General features: G+C 35.9%; 1 protein-coding gene across 1 annotated transcript in view; it reads left to right on the forward strand.

The window, feature by feature from the left end:
- Positions 1-22,909, forward strand: part of SPEF2 (sperm flagellar 2) — a 74,629-nt gene that overhangs the window by 22,419 nt on the left and 29,301 nt on the right. Inside the window, exons 10-24 of the mRNA XM_066569571.1 lie at positions 3,526-3,742; positions 4,207-4,337; positions 4,555-4,750; positions 5,246-5,343; positions 6,125-6,228; positions 6,714-6,961; positions 8,340-8,445; positions 9,242-9,399; positions 10,999-11,201; positions 12,626-12,753; positions 12,851-12,989; positions 17,297-17,434; positions 19,721-19,881; positions 20,757-20,934; positions 21,709-21,868. Of these exons, the coding sequence (XP_066425668.1) occupies positions 3,526-3,742; positions 4,207-4,337; positions 4,555-4,750; positions 5,246-5,343; positions 6,125-6,228; positions 6,714-6,961; positions 8,340-8,445; positions 9,242-9,399; positions 10,999-11,201; positions 12,626-12,753; positions 12,851-12,989; positions 17,297-17,434; positions 19,721-19,881; positions 20,757-20,934; positions 21,709-21,868 (2,365 nt within the window). The remainder of the gene's footprint in view (positions 1-3,525; positions 3,743-4,206; positions 4,338-4,554; positions 4,751-5,245; positions 5,344-6,124; positions 6,229-6,713; positions 6,962-8,339; positions 8,446-9,241; positions 9,400-10,998; positions 11,202-12,625; positions 12,754-12,850; positions 12,990-17,296; positions 17,435-19,720; positions 19,882-20,756; positions 20,935-21,708; positions 21,869-22,909) is intronic.

Consider the following 22,909-nt stretch of genomic DNA (forward strand, 5'->3'; position numbering starts at 1 on the left):
AAAAAATACCTCACCTACATTAGGCATACCAGCTAAAAGTGTCAGATGTATTTGATAAAATACAAGAAAATTCAGTGCCATCAGTCCATTGCACATTACATATTATATTTTATTGTGAAAATATGTTTTTGAAACTACCATGTTTTACCATATGGCTAATCACTTAATAAATTAATACAATAGCCAAAAACCAAGCATAGCATTAGGCAATGTTCAAATAATTGCTGATTTCATTCAAAAGTTGACCAGGAATTACATAAATCCCACATGGATGCCTGAAAACTTGTTTCTGAAAGGTAAACTATTTTACCTCACGAGAGGTACAGTCTAGCAATCTTCTGGTCAAAAGGGTCAGATAACTGAAAAGTGGGGGAACCCATTCCACTTGGAATTAATTTTTTCTGGAGGTCTAATAGAATTCAAAGAACTGATCCATCCCTACCTATAGGTTTAAAGAAAAATTATTCAGATAGTGCAAGTATTTGGGTTTTTTTAAGGATATCTTTTCAAATACACATGAAGAAGTATGTTTTCTGAGAGATGGTAGAGAGGGGATGTGGTGCAACCCAAAAATATTTACTTTATTTGTTTATACAGATTAAAAATAAGTGACTTCTAATTTTAATTTAAATTTATTTTAGACTGATAATTAAATTGTTTTTTTCTGTCTAGTAGATGTGTTCAAAGTCACCATTGATCGTGTTCTACTAGTGGAATGTATGCTATGGCAATACATGGGTCCAGATAGTAAATTCAGGAGAATGTTGCATATTCTACCCAGAACATGAGTTCAAAACCTTATCTTTGAGTAGAACTTTAGCATTGTTCACTTCTGTTGATGGGGATGAAATATTTAATTTATAGAATGACACAGTTGTTTGGATTAAAGGCTTGTGAAGGTCATTTGCTTAAAGCAGGGCCATCTTCTGTGTCAAGTAAGGTTGTTTAGGATCATTTGGTCAACTTTAAATTATTCCAAGGATGGACATTCCACACAGACTCTCTGTGTGCAATCTTCTACTATGCTTTACTAGCCTCATTGTGAACCAGTTTTTTCTTCCTTTTTTCCTGCTTGGAATGTTCTTGGCTGAAGTCTTTGACTTCAAAGGTTTGTTGTGCACCCAAAATGAAGTGACAGACTAGAATCTAATTGGAAATATTATTAGTCTACACATTTCCAAACAGCTGTTTAATATTCTCCAACCAAATGAATATTAATATAGGACTAGTATTATTCTGCATACTAAAATATCTTTTACCTTCTCACAGCATAAACTCCAGGACAGCTGGACTTTTCTAGTGCTATAAGATGCAAAACTGGTAGAGTAAAAGTACAGTTCTGTGTTCTGTTCTTTGGACTACATTCTTTCATTCTTCCGGTGTGATTGTCAGTAAAATTATATTTACTAGTAAAACCTAGTAAATCATACAACTGATAAATTTCTGTTTATCTCAGGGTAGATGAACTGGAAGTTTCTACTCAGTATTTCCTTCCCTTAATGATGTTTGAATTTGTTTGAGTTGTTGGCTTTGGTTTGATTTTTTTTCTCTCTATTGAATGTGTGTTAGGCAAATACATTTGAAATCTTTATTCATGAAATTTTCAGAGGTTTAAAAGTGATACTGGGCAATAATGTTGCCCAATTTTAGAATGCATAGTGGATTTCTAGTACAAAAATCTGCTACTGATTAATTCTATAATATTGATGAAATTACTTTTCATGTTTATGAAATTAAAAAAGTGATATAGGAATCTGTATTAAATACGCACAGCAAAGTTCTGCTAGTGGGGAGCTGCAGAGGTGGCTTCTCTGAGAATCTGCTGAAAGCTTCCCCCATGTCCCATGAGTCAATGCCAGCGCCGACTCCAAGGTGGTCCCATCACTGGCCCAGGCTTAGCCAACCAGGGATAGTAGTGACAACTATGTGATAAAATATTTAAGAAGAAAAAAAAGATTTCGTTCAGATGTCAGAGAAGAGAGGAGTGAGAAGGTGTGAGAGGAACAACTCTGCAGACACCGAGGTCAGTGGTGAATGACGAGGAGGAAGTGCTCCATGCTTTGTTGTTGAGATCCTACCCTAACCCATGGAAGCTCATGGTGATGCAGAGATCCACGTGTAACCCGTGGAGGAGGCCACAGCAGAGCAGGTGGATGTGCCTGAAGGAGGCTGTGACCCCATGGGAAGCCTGTGCTGGAGCAGGCTCCTGGCAGGGGCTGTGGCCTGTGCAGAGAGCCCCTCACTGGAGCAGGCTCCTGGCAGGAGCTGTGGCCTGTGCAGAGCAGCCCCTCATTGGAGCAGGCTCCTGGCAGGAACTGTGGCCTGTGCAGAGAGCCCCTCACTGGAGCAGGCTCCTGGCAGGGGCTGTGGCCTGTGCAGAGAGCCCCTCACTGGAGCAGGCTCCTGGCAGGAGCTGTGGCCTGTGCAGAGCAGCCCCTCACTGGAGCAGGCTCCTGGCAGGAGCTGTGGCCTGTGCAGAGCAGCCCCTCATTGGAGCAGGCTCCTGGCAGGAACTGTGGCCTGTGCAGAGCAGCCCTCACTGGAGCAGGCTCCTGGCAGGGGCTGTGGCCTGTGCAGAGAGCCCCTCACTGGAGCAGGCTCCTGGCAGGAGCTGTGGCCTGTGCAGAGCAGCCCTCACTGGAGCAGGCTCCTGGCAGGAGCTGTGGCCCAAGGAGAGAGCAGCCCATGCTGGAGCAGGGTCCTGGCAGGAGCTGTGGCCCATGGAGAGAGCAGCCCTCACTGGAGCAGGTTCCCTGGCAGGACTTGTGACCCCATGGGGGACCCATGTTGGAGCACTGTGTTCATGGAAGGCTATATCCCATGGAAGGGACCAAGTTGGAGCCATTTGTGAACTGTAGCCCATGAGAAGGACTCAGGCTGGATATATTGGTGGAGGACTGGCTCCTGTGGGAAGGACCGCTTGCTGGAGCAGATGAAGGTTCCACCCTGAGGAGAAAGCAGCAGCAGAAGCAACACGATGAATTGAACATAACCCCCATTCCCCGTTCTCCCCTGCTCTGCAGGGCAGGAGGAATGACACAATTTGGAATAAAGTTTAGCCTGGGAAGGAGGGAGGGCTGGGAGGATGATGTTTGTAGGATTTGTTTTAGTGCTCACCATCCTGTCTGATTTTGATTCATAGTAAATTCAACCAGTTTCCCCAGGTCAAGTTTATTTTGCCCATAATGATAACTGGTGAGTGATCTCTTCCTGTCCTTAACTCATGAACCTTTTGTTGTACTTTCTCTATGGCATCCATCCAGAGGCAGAATTACAGAATCTATGAAAATGTTTATATAAGTACTTGTCTCTCAACTAGTTATTAGCAAATATTGATAAATATTTAATGATTATGCCATAATTATAGTTTTTAATGAAGTTCTATTCTAAAAACTATGTTGTTATTGAGTACTATTCAAATTTCATTATTTTATGTATTTTTTATGTGAATAAGTACATATATTTAGAAAGATGGAAGGCAAGATTATAGCAATATTGAGATTTGCTAATTTGTCATTTATACAGCATATGACAGGGGAATGGAGCCCAGCTGAAGAGAACAGTGAAAACAAACCTCCTCTTAATAATAACATATTGGGTCATGTACTTCGTAGACTGATGGAAATGTTCTATCCTCCAAAGCCCAAATCTTCACGTGAATTTCCTTCATTTCCCATCAAGGGATGTGTTTTGGGAAAAATGTTTAGTGGAAAAACTACCTGTGCAAAGTTTGTTGAAAAAGGTAGAGGTTGTTTGTTTGTTTGTTTGCCTAAAATTCTTTAAAATGTTTGTGTTAAAATCCCACTCTTAAATTAAAATTGTTTTGGAAAATCCTTGCATTAATAATTCTTGAACCTCAGATGCATCTGTATTTTGCTGGGGTTGATTGCATGTCATTCCTTTGTTATATTCCAAAATAAACTTAGGAACACTGGAACTTGAAAGTAATATTAAAATATTAATACTTCTTCATTGAGAATTGGGAAATGCTTTTGGTGAACTTCTTTGGAGATACTGGTTTTAGAAGAGACTAGCAAGATAGCTATGTGATTGTTGATAGATACTGTGAAGTAGTTACAGAGAAGAAAGAGTGAAAATAATTTACACTAGAAGCCCAAATTAAATAATTAATTTAACTGATTGTAATAGTTTCTCTGTATGTATACTCAACTCATATTGTAGCTATCTAATATTTTTGTGTATTAGTTTGCAATATTCAGGTACTATCTGTTGGTACTCTGGTTCAGGAGGCCATTGAAGCTTTTCTTAATAATGAAATGAAAAGTGAATCCAGAATAATTTCACAGGGAGCAGAGAGTTCTGGAGAGCAAAATGAGGTAAGTGTATTCCCTAGTTTTGGTCTTGACTCTAACAGGTAGATGGGAATGAAATGTGTAAGGAAAAAAGCATGCTTGAATTTTTTTACTCAATTTCAGACTTAATTCTAAGTTTTGACAGGTAAGACTGGAAGAATCAGCTTAAATTTACAGGCTAATTTTTTTCAGTAAGATGTCATTTTCATTCTAATCCATTTCCTGTCATATTTGATACAAGGAGCAGGAGAACTTACCAAATTCACCACCAAATCTTCTAGAGGAGCTCGAAACCACAGACACAGAACTTACCCCAGAACTTACTACAGAACCCACCACAGAAATTACCACAGAACCCGCCACAGAACCCGCCACAGAACCCACCACAGAACTTACCACAGAACTTACCACAGAACCCACCACAGAACTTACCACAGGTAAGTATTTCTGGTTGCACAGATTTTCCTGTGTGTCTCAGGGCCTTGGGATACCTCAGTCGTTTGCATGTCCCAGCAGACGTTTTCCCCAGCCATTCTTTTGTGGAGAAATCTGCAAAAGCCGTTTTTGTTACCCTTCTGCCTAGACACAAGACAAGGCTTTTTCCCCATGAGGAAAGACAAACACTGAAACAAATTTCCCAGAGAGGTAGTGTAGTCTCCATCTTTGTAGGTTTTCCAGATCACATGGGGTAAACAACTGAGAAATCTGGTCGGACCTTATAACTGATGCCACTTTGAGCAGAAGGTTGTGTTTGAACTAGGTGAGATCGAGAAGTTGCTTCCAACCTAAATTTCTCAATGCTTCTATGATTCTAACAGTTTTATGTACCTTCTGTATTGATTTGTTCAAAGAACAATAGCAAGCCATGTACTGTTATTCTTTATCTGTAATAATGAATTTGATAGTAATAGCATCATCAAACTTTATTTTAGAACCTATTTTAGACAATTGTCCTGTTGAAACGGATCCATCGCAGGAAGAAATCCAGGAAGAATTTGAATTGAATAGCAGTAAGGATGGCCTATCCAAGGTTAGTAGTCAAATTTTAGTTTCTACTTTATAAAAATACATTATTTAAAATGGTTAAGTTCATAATTCTGAATTACTGACATGAGTTCAAGTATTTTCTGAAATATGAAAAGGGCTTCTGTGAAAATCTGTTCCTCTGTATGTTGTTTAGAGTTGTACATCTTATTAAAATACTATATATTTTTTGGTGAAATCTCACATGTACATAAGATGTGGTATTTTCTATGGCATTTCTGAGTTAGCAAAAATGTATTTCTGCTTGCTGCAGCCAGGCAGATAATTCATCCCATGACAAGGTTTCTTTATTTTAAAAATGCTTAATTCTACAGTGATTTTTATGGCCTACTGCTCATTCAAAATTACTTCTGGAGCTATGATATAAAAGAATACCTGTAAAACTAATGAATTTATGTGCTGCTGTATGAAATAATCAGTGGTAATGGAAATCAGAATAAGCTGAGAATCAGAACACTTAATTTTAATTTCTTGGCCTTCATATCCTTGCTTTCTCTATCTTGTTTTTTTCAGCTTTTTTTTTTTTTGAGTATAATCATGGAAATCAGCTGGAGGTTTCAATTAAACTAGGCATTTTTTTTACAATTTAAAAATGGTCTATTCTCCTTAATAGACTCCCCCCAACTGTTATTGATAAATAACAGCCACCATCTCCAATATAGATAATTAATATATAATATGAAATGTGGAGTCACAGACTTTTCAACAACTCTTTTCAATGACAGTTATGGACATTCTGAGCATACTTCTGTTGCACTCTTCCACAGCTGTCTGTACGTGCCCAACTTGGTGCTGCATCACAGAAATGGCTGAAGAACGGAAAAAGTGTTCCCGATGAATTACTAATTGACATCCTATTGGAAGCCATTACGTATGAAATTGTATAGATGCTTGGTTTTATCTACTCTTGTTTGACAGAAAATTGTCTCAACTATCCTGAAATACAGTTAGCACTTAGGTTCCTACATGAATATCATTTAAGCTGTATTACTCCCGTTAGTATACTGTAAATTATAAAATAGATTTTCCTATTTATTACTTCAGCAAAAGAGTTATTTGCGAAAACTTAAATTATACCTCTGAGCAGTCTCTAGAGTGATTTTGAAATCTTTATTTATCAACACAGCAAAAATAGTTTTGTTTCTGATTTTTTCACTTTAATTTGACTTGATGTTATTTTCTTCTGATTTAAAATCCATTACTTTAGAGTCTAATAATATCTGTTGTATTCTGTATGCATCAGGAAATTTAATGTACTGAATTAAGAATGCATGATGGCTAGAGCAAGCTGTTATTTCAGTTTTATTATTAAGCTATCATTTCACTGTGTAATTCTGGTTCTTCATTTCCTTTTAGCCAAATACCACCAGAGAAGGGGTGGATTGTGGAGGGGTTTCCAATGACAATTAATCAGGCAAAGCTATTTGAAAAATCCTATACAGGGATTGATGTAGAAGCGAAAGATCCAATTTCTGAAAAGCTGTCCCTTGCTATAGATCCCAGAGCCCCTACCCAGCCTCCTCCTACCTCACCTGCATTTGATGTTTCTATATTATTGGATATTTCAGACAGTCTGGTACTGGAACGTGCAGCTAACATGAAGTGTAAGTTTCCAACTCCTATTAACAAAGTAAAATGACAAGGAGATATCTTATATCTCGTAGTTAATAATCTTGTAGTTAATAATGCAAAATAGCATTACTGGACAATTTCTTTATATCTCACAGTATCACTTTTGTTAATTGTACCTTGAATACTTCCGGGTTATTCCAGATACTTCTGTTTGTTTCAGTCAAAGGCAGATCAAAAGTGGGCAAGTGCATGTGTATATGTTGTATTTTTACTCTCACTGCAGCTGAGATAGCACAGTGGGTGGTGTTAGATATCACATAAAACAGCAGCAGGAAAAAAACACAAGTTATAATAGATGCAGAATATACTGCATTACAAGTGTATGTCTGTAAATAGTGTTTTTCTTCAGGAGACACACTTATAAAGGGAAAAAGGAAATTATAGACAGAGGGATGAGCCAATATTCATTCCCTGAGAATGCCAGAATAAATTCCCTATTGATTACTGCCTTTGTCTTGTCTTCAGTTAGTCAGTGAATGATCAGAAATCAAAGTCAATTCTGGTCAAACAAGGCAAAGACATCAAAGGCTTTTTGAGAGCTGTTACACTTCCAGACCACACAATTTAAGACCTTGTTGAAACAGACCTTTTTTAATGAGTATGTCATGTATTATCCAAATTAGGAGGAGATTCTTCTTTGTAGTTTTCATTGCAGTGCATAGATGGCAAATAGCTTGAGTTAAAGTACCATGTACATTTGGCCTTTATGTATGGAGCTTTTATGTATAGAGCTTTTGCTAGAAATCTGGCGAGGATAAATGTACAGAGACTTGAAAATTGCTAATTTTAAGACCTTATGCTGCCAAAACACTTGTAACATGTAGTTATATTTAATATCATCTCAGAAATACACATAGAATTTATTTCATAAGATATAAATGTGATGACAGAAAGAGTCAATAGAACAATTAAAAATCTAATGAATTAAAGGCTTTTTTAAAATTTAAAGAAGAACTCAGAAAGAGAGAATACTTTGTCTTTTAATGAAGTGGGATGTCTGTTCATTGTGAAAAGTAGGTACTTTGGATGAAACTGGGAAAATACCTTCTAACTGGTAGAGTAGATAAGCCTGAAATAGTCACACAGGAATGCTCCACGTCTTCAACTGGAGATTTTTATGGCTTAAAAACATCCATTAGGAAATGTTAGTCCGATAATTGGCTGTGCACTTAAACAGAGGAAGAGGCAGGACACCCTGCTGGTGTTGGGTGGTACCCAACTTTTAAGTTAAGAAATGTAAGATCAAGGAACACTGAATTTGTTCTTAAAATGATTATCTTAGTTTGGGTGAATAACTGTCTGAATAATTGCCTTTTTGAATATATGCTTATATATTGGTTTTCCACATAGTAGATGAAAGAAAGGCATCTCAGTCTGAACAGAGCAGCAATCAAAATTCAGATGCCGAAATCCTAGAAGAAAATATTGACTTGGCCAGGGAGCAGGTGCTACATAGGTAAGTTATATGAAGAACAAAAATATTACTTCAGCCAGATGTTCAGGCATGTAACTGATCTGAATCTCATGTGTGATCCAGGACAATACTTACAGTGCTTAATATTAAGAATTTACTTACACCTTTCTATAATGTGGAGCCTAAAGGGTATTTTCACTTTCTGCACAATATAAATCCTCCTGGAAAATAAGTTCTTGTGTTTTGATTTTCCAGGGTATTGTTCCAAGGGGAATTTAGTTTTCAGGTATATATTGCATGAACTGTGTATACATTCTGTATATAGATATATGTGTGTGTCTGTATCTATGTGTGCCTTTACATCTGAGGTCTGTCACACATGTGACTGCCCTTAGGTGAAATACACTTGATTTGAGTTAGAGATTTTGTAAAATGTTATTTTCCACTTCTACATTTACAAAAACCACTTAGTTTTCTAATTTAAATTGAATCACTAGATGTTTAACTTTTCACAAAGAGGAAAATAAAGAACAATTCTTTCTTCTCAATATTTGATACTGCTAACTGTTTCAGACTATTATATTATGCATTACTATTAGTTTAATTGTGATATTAGAAAGTAAATATAGCTTGTGACATGAAAGAGTAAGAAATATATTATTAGTTGTCAATAGAATTTTGAAAACTTTCTTATATTTAAAATGATGGGGTTATTGTGGGTGGAGTTGTTTTAGTGTTAAATTAGATGATCTGCTTTTTCTTTTAGTTATCAGTTTAAAAAATGTTTTATTTTCCATTAGTTAGGTTTTAATTTCATACATTGATATGATTTTTGTAGGATTTCAGGCTTCCTAAAGACATGGCCAAAATTAGAGAAATGGTTTTCAGTCCAACAAAACAATCTAGTGAAAGTAAATGCAGAGACAGAAGAAAGTCTTGTGTGTGAAACAGTGAAGGAAATTATAATAGAAGAAATTGTGAAAAATCAGAATAGAAGTAAGTTTTCATAGTCTTACTTTCTAGAATTCAGTAACAAAGACTTTGTCTTTTATAATTAACACTAATAGTTACTATATACAATTAAATGTCAAACCTACATTTTTGCTGCCCCTGAAAAAATCTGAGGATTTGCCAGTTAGTGATAACTGCACCAGAAGCCTGAACTTTTCTGTTGTGTTTTCACCTTTTCAGAGTATATGGACCAATTTCACATAAAATTTAAGGCATTAAATTCAGTCCTTTCTTCCTGGTTTAAAAATTACAGCCATCATCGTCATCTATGGGATAGCATAATTGTATAAGAATGTCTAACTTGCTATTATGAGCATACAGTCAGTACCTCATATCATATATCAGTAGCAGCATAAAAATATGAATAAGTATAAGTGGTTTTGACATTTAATTTTGGTACATCTTAGTTTCATTTTTCCTCCTTATTATCCAGAAAGAAGGAATAATTTAAAATTATTAAAAAAAAAGAAAAGAAAAGAGAAACAGATGAATCATCCAAGGGGACAAATGCATCATGTAAATCAGCATAGTGATCTCTAAATAACCAGAGGTTTTTTCATAACTATAATGAGAAAATCTTCATATGTCTTCTACCACCAAAAAAAAGAAAACCAAACTTGAAAAGCACTTGTAATAGTAAAAGTTTATGCCATTATTCCTGTGCACAGTTTCTAGTTCATAGGTTTTTTTTATATGCTTGTTATATAATTAATGGCCCTGCTAGATTCAACAGCAAAATTCCTATTGTTGCAAATGAAGGGAAGATTTTCTATTTAGAATCCAGCTGTTATATAGAAGTATTTAAGGCCTATTTCTCCCTAAGGAAAAATACCTGGAGTAATAAAAATAATTAATTTAAATCTATAATTTAAAATTAATAGAATTTTAAAATAATTAATAATAATTTAATTACCGGGGTAATTAAAAATAATACCTGGGGTATTAAACTAATAAAGTTTAATTCCATATCTACGTTCATAGCTTTCAAGCTGTCCTTCACTATTAGGTTCATATAACCAGAATAGAGTATCAGGTTAGTCAAGTGTGTTTTCCCTTTAGTGAATCCATGCTGACTACTCCTGATCAGCTTCTTGTTTTCCATGTGGATAGAGATGATCTCCAGAATGATGTGCTTGATCTCCTTTCCAGGGATTTAAATGAAGCTGACTGACTGATAGTTCCCTGTGTCCTCCTTCTTGCCTGATGTGAAGACCAGGGTGACATTTGCTTTCTTCCAGTCCTCAGGCACCTCTCCTGATCTCCATGGCCTCTCAAAGATGATAATGAGCTGGGAGCTCATGTCTCCCAGCTAGCTATTATGTCTGCCAGCTCCCTCTGCCTTTGGGGATGGGTCCTGTTAGGGCCCTTGGATTTATGGATGTTGAATTTGTTTAGGTGTTAACTGATTCAATCTTCATTGAGAATTCCTGATTTCATGAGTATATTTTTGATGAACAACACCTAAGTAATGAAACAGTGAATCTGTTCCATTATTTTGAACCTGTGAGAGTAGCAAAAATGTCTAATTTTGTTTATTGATACTTAAAAAACATTTGAAGTATTAATTTGCTCATTCATATCAAGGGTCTGCTGAAGAAATACCACCACCACCACCAGAAGAAGAAGAGGTTTTACCAGTTACAGATGAAGAAGAGGTTTTACCAGTCACAGATGAAGAAGAAAAGGTTTTACCAGTCACAGATCAGCCTTCTCCCTCATCTGAGGCACCACCAATGATTGAACCAGGATCAGATGAATGGATTTATGTAGATGAACCACTTCCCCAGGTACACTAACTTCCAACTGAAAATCTTAAATGTCAAAGTATATATTTTTATTAGTGTTTTATGTATGTCCTACCTAAACATATTTTGCATCATTGCATGTTGTTTTTTTCAATATTTTTCAATAAAAAGTATGCTATTACTTTGTGATAGATATATGAAGAACCGTTGCTACTAAAATACATAAAAAAAGAAATTGTACTTTCAAATTTAATTTTGTTTTTTAATTCTTTGTAATTATCATGAAGAACACAGCTGCCAAAACAGTAATGCTTTTTACTATTATGAAATACTAACACAAGCTTACTAGATCACTTTTCTTTCTCTCACAAGAGTAAGCTGTGGTTCTCATACAAAGAGTAAGAATGAGGAGAGTGTGCGCTAATCTTTCTCCTAGTATATTTTTTTCCTAATATTTTCTCCCCAAAGACACCTGCTCAGATTCTAGTGATCTGAAATTTAGGGGTTTTCTGAAATGGCTGTATTTCTGTATCTTGTGCTTAGTAGCTCTCAATGGACTTTTCTTCCATGATTGTTTTTTAGTTGGTTTAGTAGCTTTTTTGAAGCCATTTACTTTTTCTTCTCTGTGACATAGCTTGTATAATTATGTTAACTCTGAAAAAATATTTCTGTTTCTTCACTTGAAACCATGATCTTTGCTTGGATCATTTGATGACCCTAATCCATGGTGACACTAATTCACATATTGAGAGATGCAATGAATAATAATTCTATAATCAACCTCTAAGGGCATTTAAGATATGACAAGTATCTCTTAATCGTTCATTTTGCTGAATGTTGCTTTTTTCTCCAATCCAGTTATAATTTGTTCTAGTTCTTCTGTAAATTTTTTGAGAGGAGTGTCTGGGACTGCATGCAGTTTTTGAGATTCAGATTTTTCAAGGGTGGAAAATGATGATTTGAAATTTGTTCTGTAATTGTTTTCCTAATGTTTACCAGTTTTTCCTGTTAACTGCAATCAGCTCACATATGCTGGGTTTCCTCTGGCCATGGCCTTTATTTACATTTCATAACAGTCAGTCAGTCAAACATCACTTTTGCAACACTAGGCAGTTAGCTTAGATTTTTAGGAGCTCAAACAGTTATGAATGACCAAATTTTCTTACTCAGTGATCATTCAGTATCATCACTTATTTTATGAGCATATCCAAACCAAATACTGGAATATTCTGCTGGAATTTCACGTTCCTTTAGAGACCTACCACTTTTTCCCAAAGAAGTCACAGAATAAATATATATGTTGGTACAATGTCTGTAATCGGCTGTAAACCAAAAGAAATACATAGTGAAAAAAAATCAGTAATATGATTTCATGAAATAATGTTTTTGTGTATTTGCTAATGCTACAGATAGATTAACTACCAATAAATGAATCCATTAATTTTGATGTTTTTAACAATTCACAGGAGATAATTGATTTTTTAGTACCCTACTGGGAAGTGGTAGAAAATACTTATATGAATACGATCAAAACTGTACTTAGATGTCTAAGGGATGAACAGTACACTATAATTCATTACACAGCAGATATTAGGTAAGTAGGAATAGTATCTTATTACATTAATATTAGCATTTTGTATTTTTCATGGGCCATTCTGTAACCCAAAAGTTATTTTTACCGTAATTTACAGAAAAAAATTTCAAGATTATTTGAAACGTCCACATCTTAAGCAGGAGTTTGTATCTCAATGGCAAGCAGATTTTAATTCAATTGCTGATGAGCTGCAAGATGACGAGGAAACAAAAGCTGAACTACACCAAAGGGTTACTGTAAGTAAATGACAGAAATTACAATATACCCAAGACTATTATTTCCTTGTATACAAGCTTGATATAACATCAGCTTGATGAATCATATTATTAACTTCTTTCTTCCTCTTTACAGTTCTTCTTAAACTATGTCTTTTCCTCTTGTGCATAATCTGTCCTTTAAAATTATTCATCTATTCTTTGCCTGTAATTTTCTTACATCTTGCTGTGGCGTTGTGGTAAAATAAATATTTCTCTGCTCTCTTTTTTTTAACATTTTGTGGTTTTCAGAGATTTTACAAGTTGAATATTTCTATCACAATCCAAAAAATCTTGGCAGTGTTTTATTTTTTCTGTAAATTATATATGATAGTCTCTGCTTTCTAAAACTGATTCATACAAAGTACATAGAATTTCTTGGGATGTTTTGATTCAGATAGATCTTTTTTAGGTCATGTCCTGAGAGTTCTTTTTCACAAAAATCGATAACTAAATGTCCTAACAAATTCAGAGCCAGATTTAGTATCATCCAAAAGTAGAGCTATCTTTGAATTCATCAGATTCCATTCCAGAACAGACATGATTTTTAGTTGAGCACAATCAGAAACGCTCCCCAAAAAGGAGGAAAGGAATACTGACAACATTTTTAGTTGAAGAGAACATTTGAGGAATAGTGGATTAATTCATCTGAGATGGAAAAAGCATTGGACCTCCTTTTCCATCGAAATATTCCAAGAGAATGGAGTAAAAGACTGAAAAATCATCATCCATATTCCTAAATTCTACTGAATGGCATTATAAAAAGACTGGAATCACTCTGTCCTATATTTTAAAAAGATAAAATTAAAATGTTTGGCCTTTTGTTCATAACAGAAATCCATGTTTGGCATTATCCAGCTCAAGGTATGTGAAAAGGAGGTTATATTTGTGTATGATGCAGTGGAACTCAGATACTGTGATAAGCCTAAGCACTTAGGAGTGAATATATGATTTTCAGAATTTTTTTTTAAATAACCCATTCACCCATTGTGAATCCCAAACCTGTGGGTGATTGTGAAGATGATCTTCCTCTATGCTGTTAAAGCCATGCTCATTGTATCTCCCTGAATGTATTAATTCCATCAGCCATCCTTCCTTGCTGTTAGAAGGAAAGAGGAAATTAAAACACTGACAATCTTCATAATGTTTTTCCTCAAACTCACAGACTCCTCAACACTATCATCTCAGATTGACCCTTCCTAAAACACTGGAAAATACCAGCTGTAATATCTGAAAAATAAATTTCTCTGATATCAACCAGGAAATGTAAAAACCCGCCCCATTTTGTGATGTCTGTATAATTCCTTAAAGGCCCAAAGCCCAGAGGCCAGCCAAGACTTTGGCCTGATGCTGTGGTTTAACCCCAGCCTGCACTCAGGCCTCACAAAGCCGTTAACCCACCACCAGTGGGATGGTGGAGAGAATTGTAAAAGTGAGAAAGCCAAGACAATTCAACAGGCAAAGCAAAAGCTGTGCACAGAAGCAAAGCAAACGAGGAATTCATCCACCCCTCCCCGTGGGCAGGCTGGTGTTTGGCCATTCCCAGGAAAGCCAGGTCCAATCACACATAGTGGTGACTTGGGAAGTCAAACACAACCACCCCCAGTGTGCCCTCTGCTTCCTTCTTCTCCCTCTAGCTTTATATATTGAGAATGGTGCCATATGGTATGGAATGTCCCTTTGGTCATTTGGGGACAGCTCTCCTATCTGTGTCCCTTCCCAGCTCCCTGCTACCCACACCCCCCTTGCTGGTGGGTTGGGGTGAGGAGCAGAAAAGACCTTGGTGCTGTGCAAGTGCTGCTGAGCAGTAACAAAATCATCCCTGTGCTATCAGCACTGCTTCCAGCATGAGTCCAAATCATAACCCGTAGTCACTGCTCTGAAGAAAATTAACTCCTCCCCAGCCAAAACCAGCTCACATCCTAAATATCCAAACACAGAATTACCATGGACAGAATACACTTCAGCAGCACATCTCTATCTGTCTTCCAGAAATTTCTCCAAATTCTCTCATTAGATTGCTATCATTGAGTATGATCAGTTGCTTGCTATCACTACTTCTCTTGTTCCAAATAGGAGAGGACTGAGCAAATGCATCCTTTCTTTGTTTTTTCACCACTTCACTACAAGAAAAGGAGAGAGAAGCTGCTTCATTGTGGAAAGAGAGAGAAAAAGAAGATACTCATAAAACATGCTTTTAGCTTCTGCCAGAGGAATATAACTCACAGTACTCCTCTGCAGTTTTCTCCACTGCTTACAGTAAATCAAAACTATGACTTAAATAATATGAGGACAAAGAGGAAAATCCTTCATGTTACATGTGTAGGAAACATACTGGCAGTTGTACAAAACATTAGTGTGGTTTTTAGTGTGGTATTGCATTTATATGAAAGTTTTTTTGTGGTAAAGGGGCTGCAGAGGTGTCTTCTGTAAGAAAGCATGGCAGCTGTGAGACAAGAGTGAGGAAATGTGAGAAACGGCTCTATGGTCACAAAGAACGGTGAAGAAGAAGGAAGAGGAGGTGCTCCAGGCACCAGGGCAGAGATTCCCCTGTGGCCTGTGGAGAAGGCTGTGGTGATGCAGGTTGTTCCACAGAAGCCCATCGAGGACCTCAGGGAAGCAGATCTCCACCCTGCAGTCCATGCAGTCCACCCCGGCTGTATCAGGTGGGCATGCTGTGAAGAAGCAGCAGCCTGGGGAGAGCCCAGCCAGAGCAGGTTCCTGGCAGGAGCTGTTGCTGATGGAATACTCACACAGGAGCAGTACAGTCTAAAGGGCTGCACACACAGAAAGGATCCACACTGGAGTGGTTGTTGAAGAACTGAAGCCTGTGGGAAGGCTTGCATCAGAAAACTCGATGGAGGACTGTACTCCATGGGAGGAAGCTCACGCTGGAGCAGGGAAAGAGTGTGAGGGAAAGGAGTGGCAGATAAAAATGTATCATGAACTCACCCTAATTATTCATTCCCCATTTTCCCTGTGCCATTTAAGAAGGAGAAAAGTCAGGAGTGAAATTAAGCCTGGGAAGAAGAATGGATGGAGGAAAGGTGTTTTTCGGTTTATTTCCCATTATTCTGCTTTGTTATTAATTGGCATAAAATTAAATTAATTGCCCCAAATCAAGTCTGTTTTGCATATGATGGTTATAGGTGAGTGATCTCCTCATCATTACCTTGATGCATGAATTTTTCCATCATATTTTCTCCCCCTTTCCTGTGAGGAAGAGTGATAGAGCAGTTTGGTGGACAGCTGGCACCCAGCCAAGGGCAACTCAGCGCTGCCGATAGACATAACATACACTTAAATATTTTTCACCCAGCAGCATATTCTTATATGCATATTCTACAGTGTGAACAGCCATGAATATCTGATTGCCTGCATCTTGACTACCTTCTAGCCATCATTGATATGTTAGGTAACCCAGGGACTTCCTTGTGGCTTTTGTTCAACAGAGGACAAGTGGATTTATTTGAAGTCTTCAGACAGGGGGAGAGATACAGAATCTGATATAATAGGTTGCAACCAAGACCTGGTGAATATGGAATCGCTTCACCAGAAGCCTAAGCTCCTCTCCTTTTCTTCTGCCCCAGGTCAGGTAGTGTAGAAATGCCGGGAGCTGGAGACATCTCATCTTGTCCTACCTTGGCACTGTATTTAACAGCACTCTTCTCCCATAACCTCTTACACATAATGGGCTGTCACACTAAATCCATGCAGAGATGACAATAGGGAACAAAATAGTTGCATAATGTTTTATGCTTAGTCGGCCCTCAGTGCTGTCAGTGAGCCCCATAGTGCTATTTGACATAGTCACTAGCTGAAGAGCCCTTAATTAAATAAACATTAGAGAAAACTGGTGTGGAAGAGACTCAAGTTTGAAAATCACTTGAAACCTGACACAATTTTCTCAGTATTTTTCATATTGCCCATCCCCTGAGAGTACTATTCTTAGCATATCAATTAGCAAACCATTCAAGTGCAAAGTTGTTGGTGCAGTTGGCAGCTTAGCTATTCATAGTGTCATATTTGTCTAGCTTAGGAATATTATCTCTGCCTGAGGAAAACAAGGCTGCCTGCACACTGAACTCATACCTTTGTGTTCTTCTCTCTGGTACACTTGACACTTGTAAAGAAATTTTCTGTCAGCCCTCTGTAGGCATGTGACCTGACCAGGTGTTGATATTTATAATAATAAAGAAAAAGCCCCAGATAGAATGTTGCCCTATACCCAGGAAAAAAAAAAAGTTTTTCTTTCATGATTAATCACCATACTTGATTTTCTGTTTTAGGACCTAAGAGATCTTCTCTGGGATATCTGTGACATCAGAAGGGAAGAAGCAGAGCTAGAACGTACTGGTATAATGAATGAAGGGTGGTTACCAGATCATAGGGGGATTGCAATGAACCATTTCTTTACACTTATGCAGGTATGGACTGCTACAGTAAGCCTGAGAGAAATTTCATATGATTGGCTCCAAATATGTGAAAGATTAAAAATTACTTAAGCAAATATTCATGTGTTTTCTGAATTTATAGACAAAGTTAAGAGACAAAAAAGAGATGATATTCCATACATTTAACTTTGGAATACAGGAAAGACTAAAAAAATACTATTGTTGTTCAACCCCCAAAACTTTCAATCTCTCTTATATACTGCTACTTTTTGCATTTTTTGAATTCCAATGAATCATCTTGAATTTTGTGACATAAATGTTACAGTTCTTTATCCTTCTGTGATCATATTGACATTTCCTTTTAATTTATGAATTACATCATTCACAGCTTGATATTATAGTATTTCCCATATCTCAAGTTTATTTCTCTGATGTGGCTTGAAATTTTATCTGCTGACTAACAAAAAGAATCCCTAAAGAATCAAGTTATGTTTTGAGATTGAGATGTCATTTGCTGCTGTTTTTCAAATATGACTGAGCTTTGAGATATGTAACTTCAAAGTTTTCAAGAGTCAATTCAGTCCTGCAGTAAAGTAAGATTTCCCTGTTACTGCTGTTCTAGGTGCATAAAATTAGTTTAGAACTGGATTGGAGTATTCTTGACTAGACTGGCTAGACAGGCTTTTGTACAAACTGAAGTGACCATTCTGTGAATGTTTTGGCAAATTTAAAGACAATGAAAACAGTGTTTTAAACACCTGCCTTGTGATGATAATTTAGCTGAAAAAGCCAGGCCTAAGCAGTTTAGCATGGGGTTTCAGCCCTTTAATTCTCTCTGCTATTTTTATATGTTTAATAAAAAAGGGATCCACTCTCTTATCTCATGTGAGTGTTGTGGTAATTCAAGAAAAGTTTGTGAAATAGTCAGGGCTATAGTAAGGAAATTGTTAATTTGTTTTTCAAAGAGTCTACATAATGCCCTAAATAAAGACTTTGGGCCACTGACAAAAGAGAGGTCAAAATAGCAAATAACTGCTGACTATCTGAACCTCATTGGTTCTGTAACTAGGATATTTATAGTAATGAATATTTAAAAAAATCCGTCTTGAACTATATGCATAAAGGAGACAAAGTTATACTACAGAGCATAAATATTCTATTATTCTCCTAGTTATATCTTTCCAATCCTAGTTCTAACAGAATTTCATGGGCATGTATGATGGAGTTCAGTGGAGATTCAATATGAATCTTTTGTGGACATGCACAGTAACTGTTTAAAATTATTAACACATATCAACCATATGTAAGCTTTTGTTTTCATAAAAACAAATTAATAGAAAACATTACTTCTTGCTTTACTTGGTACATATTCCCCCGAATAAATGAATTATTAATCCTAAAATTACAGGACTAAATATATATATAAAATAAAAATATAATTTAATGTAATAACTACTCTTTTTAGAAGCAGCCAAAAATAGGCTTCTTTGTCATTGAGCTCTCCATTTGTGGGGTTTTCTGTTAGAGGTTACATATATTCCCCAGGTGGCTCTGTAACTGTGTAAACACATAGATTTGTATAAATGCTGTTTATCAGATTTCATTCCTTTCTATGCACACGGTTATACTAGAAGATATTTCCTCCTTAACTTATGGATAAGTGCTGGTTTACACCACAAAGGTTTTATCCTTTGTTTTGTGAATGTGGTTTTGTACATTTTCCCATGAATATTTAGTACTGTTTTGTCAGTTAGGAACTAACACCATACTGAATCAATAAATCAAAACATGACAGGTGTTAAATGTTTCGTGAATCTTACTTGATTTCTTCTGAGATGATTCACACAAAAAGATCACGACACTTAGGTGTTCAAAGTCTGTTGATTACTTAGGTACAGAAAAATTGACTTTGAAAATTTTCTCCATCACGTAAGCCTTTTTATTTTATGCTTTTAAGACTTTAGTTCTTCTGAACAAGAAGATCCATGTAATTTGTCAGCACTAATGTATTGCTGCTGGGAAATATATATATATTCATCATAATATATTGTAATTAAATTGAATGCATTGAACATTTTTTATTGTAAATAGCTTTTCCTATTTTAAAAATTAAGATTCTTATTGCTGCCTAGAAATGACAGTGTGAATACATTATAGATGTAAGTAGAAATATGCATGCAGTATATTATAAATTTTAAACCAAAAATGACTGCTCTCCCTGAAACTCTTAAAATTTAGAATTGCTTCTATTAACATGTGATAACAAATATTTGTTCTGTGATATGTTGAATTGCAATCTCTTTGTCCTTTCTTCTTCAGGTTGAACTGGATCGTTTCCAAGATACAAAGAGACTTCTTCATGACTATTATAGGGCAATGGAAGGAAAAATCCCAACAGAAGACACTCAAGATTTTACTAGAATCCCATTGTTAGATATTATTAATGGAGAGCAGAAGGAAGATCAAGATGAATCAAGAAGGTAGAAATTCAGCATAAAATGGAACAAATAGAGCACATAAAATGGACAAATAGAATGCACTGATAGATTTTTGGAGTATATGGAATTAGATATATGTACGTTTCAAAGGATGGAGAAATAAGAAATTTTTAACCACGGATTATAGTCAAATGATGAATCTCAAATAATTTTAGAGGTTACATTTATCCCTCATTTTTTACTTATTTACCTGTATCATATTCACCAATGCATTGCTGAATTGCAAAACATTTTAAAAGCTGCCTCAGGAGGAAATCTACTATTATAGAAATGTTTCCTTCTTTCCTTTTTATTGCTGATAGTTTACAACACAATCCTCACATATGTAAAGCATTGTTGTGGAACATTAGTTGATTTAAAATTTGTGCCAATAAATAAAATTAAATGTTATCAATTTTATGTAAATGTAAATCAAATTAACTGTTATTTAATAACAGATGTAAATCAAAGCAACCTATAAAGATGTACCAAACTGAATGCCATATTAAAAGATGAGGGATTCCACCTGATACTTTCACAATATAGAAAATACCATCAGTAATAACACCCAATTTTTTAACTTAATTAGAGTGAATTAAGAAATTATCTAAATAATGTGTCTGAATGTGGAATTCATCAGCAGATCACACAGTCATTTGATGTAATTTTATCCATCTGTTATTATTTTTTAGGTCTTACACTTAAACTGGATATTTTTCTGGCCGTATACACAGCTCATTACTTTTGGTCATTACTTTTTTTTTGCTATTGCAAATTTTGAAAATACCATTTCCATTCTTTCAGCGTATTCTCCAATGTAGATATTGACACTTTTTATAAAGCAATATCTAAATTATTCCTTATATTTTATTTTTGAGGATTCCTCTAGTTTCTTTGAAACCACCTTCACCAGGTAATACAGAGTCAGAAAAGAGTGGAACTAAGAAGAAGAGTCTTAAGGATAATAGTTCTGAAAATGGAGTGACCACTTACAGGGATGATAAAAATCTTGTCATTGATGCATGGCAAGCAGCAGTAACAGCAGTATCAGATATGGTATGGAATGTTTTATTTACTTAAAGATTTCTGGATTGTACAAAGTCCCCCCATTCAGAGGCAGTCTAAACACATCATCTTTGCACTGTTTATCTCAGTTTCATACGTCACTGATATTTCCATTGAATATGTTTATAGTTCTATGAGGAAAATGTTGGAGTGTGTGTTTTCAGCACCTCCATATTTATAATGGAGCCTTTCATTCCATTACTGAGAAATATTTCAAATGTTGCCTCTATGTATCTTCTTCCATGATAAACTCTTCTCTTATCCCTCAATAGAAGTGTGAGAAGATGGATTAAGTTTAATCCTGTGATGCAGTGTTTGCTCAAACCTTTCACATGTTCAGACCCTATGGTTACATTCTTTTTTCTATATAGCTTAAAGTAAATTAGGTAAGATTTTCAAATGGTTGGTTTCTAGGTTAGATTTTTATTTTCTCTTTGATCATTTAAAATAAATTAATTTATGCCCCCTTATCACGTAGCTCTAGGCTTGCTTTGTGTACTGTTGATTCTTGCTTTTCTAATGTTTTCCTCAAGCACAATCAGTGGCTGCAAGAATTAAACTCAGTATGGCTCTGTCTTCCTTTTCTGCTGCAGACTTTTATTTTTGATAAATAATCAAAATTTAGTCAATTAGTTAAAATATCTCCTTTGCTTTTTTAATGTGTCTACTTCTCATCAAGTATTTTCAGCAAGCATTGGTTATTTAAAACGGTAGTTGCACAGAGCTGATACTATGTTCTGTACTATGTGTGACTGTGGTGTCAAGGTAACAGCTGAAATAGAGTTTAGAGAAATGGAGGAAGAAAATGAACGTCAGCTAAAACAGAAATCTTCAAAAGCTGCACAGAAACAACCAGGCAAAGAGGCTGGGAAAGATACCAAAGGTGCCAAAAATGCATCTTCCAAATCACCTCCTAAAAAAAAAGGTATTTAAAATGCAGGCTTTTTTTAGCAGTGCTTGAAATAATTGAAATGCAAATATATGGATAATACAGAAATGAATAACCCAACATATTTAATTTGGATATAATTCCTCTTTTAAAATGTGATGTCAGTATAAAAAGCTGATAGTGATAAATGAGAGGAAAGGCATTTGAATGGCAATTCCATTTATTTAAACATGTGTAGTTGTTACATGTAGAAATAAATATTCTAAATGGGAAGTAAAAATTATTTTTTCTTCATGTTCTGCATTGGAATGGAACAGTTAAAGCTAGTTTATCAAGTAAAATAAATTATGCCTACTTGACAGCTGAAGTCCTAAAAAAGAGCAGATTCCTATTGAGGTAAGTTTTGCACATAGGCCTGGCAAGAACCTATCCCACCAGGTGAAAACACAAAATTTATTTCCAAGAGAGAAAAAGCAGGCAGTGTGCTGAAAGAAATTGTGGCTGTTTATACATTTAACATATATACATATATACATTTATACATTTAACAAGGCTGTTTATACATTTTCTGACAACTATTTCCTTGTGCAGATAGTAGTTTATGTAGTCTTCACCTTTTGTCTGCAATGTGTCATAACTTCATTAGGAAAGGCCTGTACCCTAGACTTTTGTGTCTTTTGTTAAGATATTCTACATAGCAAGAGAGAAGTTCAGGCCCTGTGGGTGTAGGGTAGCCTGAAATTCATATACTCCAAATTAGAAAGCTGCAATTGCAGAGTTATTGAGCATAACACAGTTGACTTTTTTTCTTTGACAGAAGTTTCTTTTGCACTGTGCTCAGTTCTCTCTCTCTCTGGTTATTTCTGCCCATACAGAGTGAACAGAAGCTTAGCCTTGCAAATACTTAGCCAGTTGTGAGCCCCAGGGAGCCTTAGATTTAATTTTAGCATCTCAGTTTAGCCAAGAGAGTAAAAGATTTTCAGACTTCTAGAAAAGTTTTGTGATAAAACTCAGCAGCTGTTGTTGCATGCTAGTTTGAGGTTTGTGGATTGCTTATTGGAACAAATTTTTGTTCAG

The sequence above is a fragment of the Molothrus aeneus genome, chromosome Z (assembly GCF_037042795.1).
Source record: "Molothrus aeneus isolate 106 chromosome Z, BPBGC_Maene_1.0, whole genome shotgun sequence".
Classification (NCBI taxonomy): domain Eukaryota; kingdom Metazoa; phylum Chordata; class Aves; order Passeriformes; family Icteridae; genus Molothrus; species Molothrus aeneus.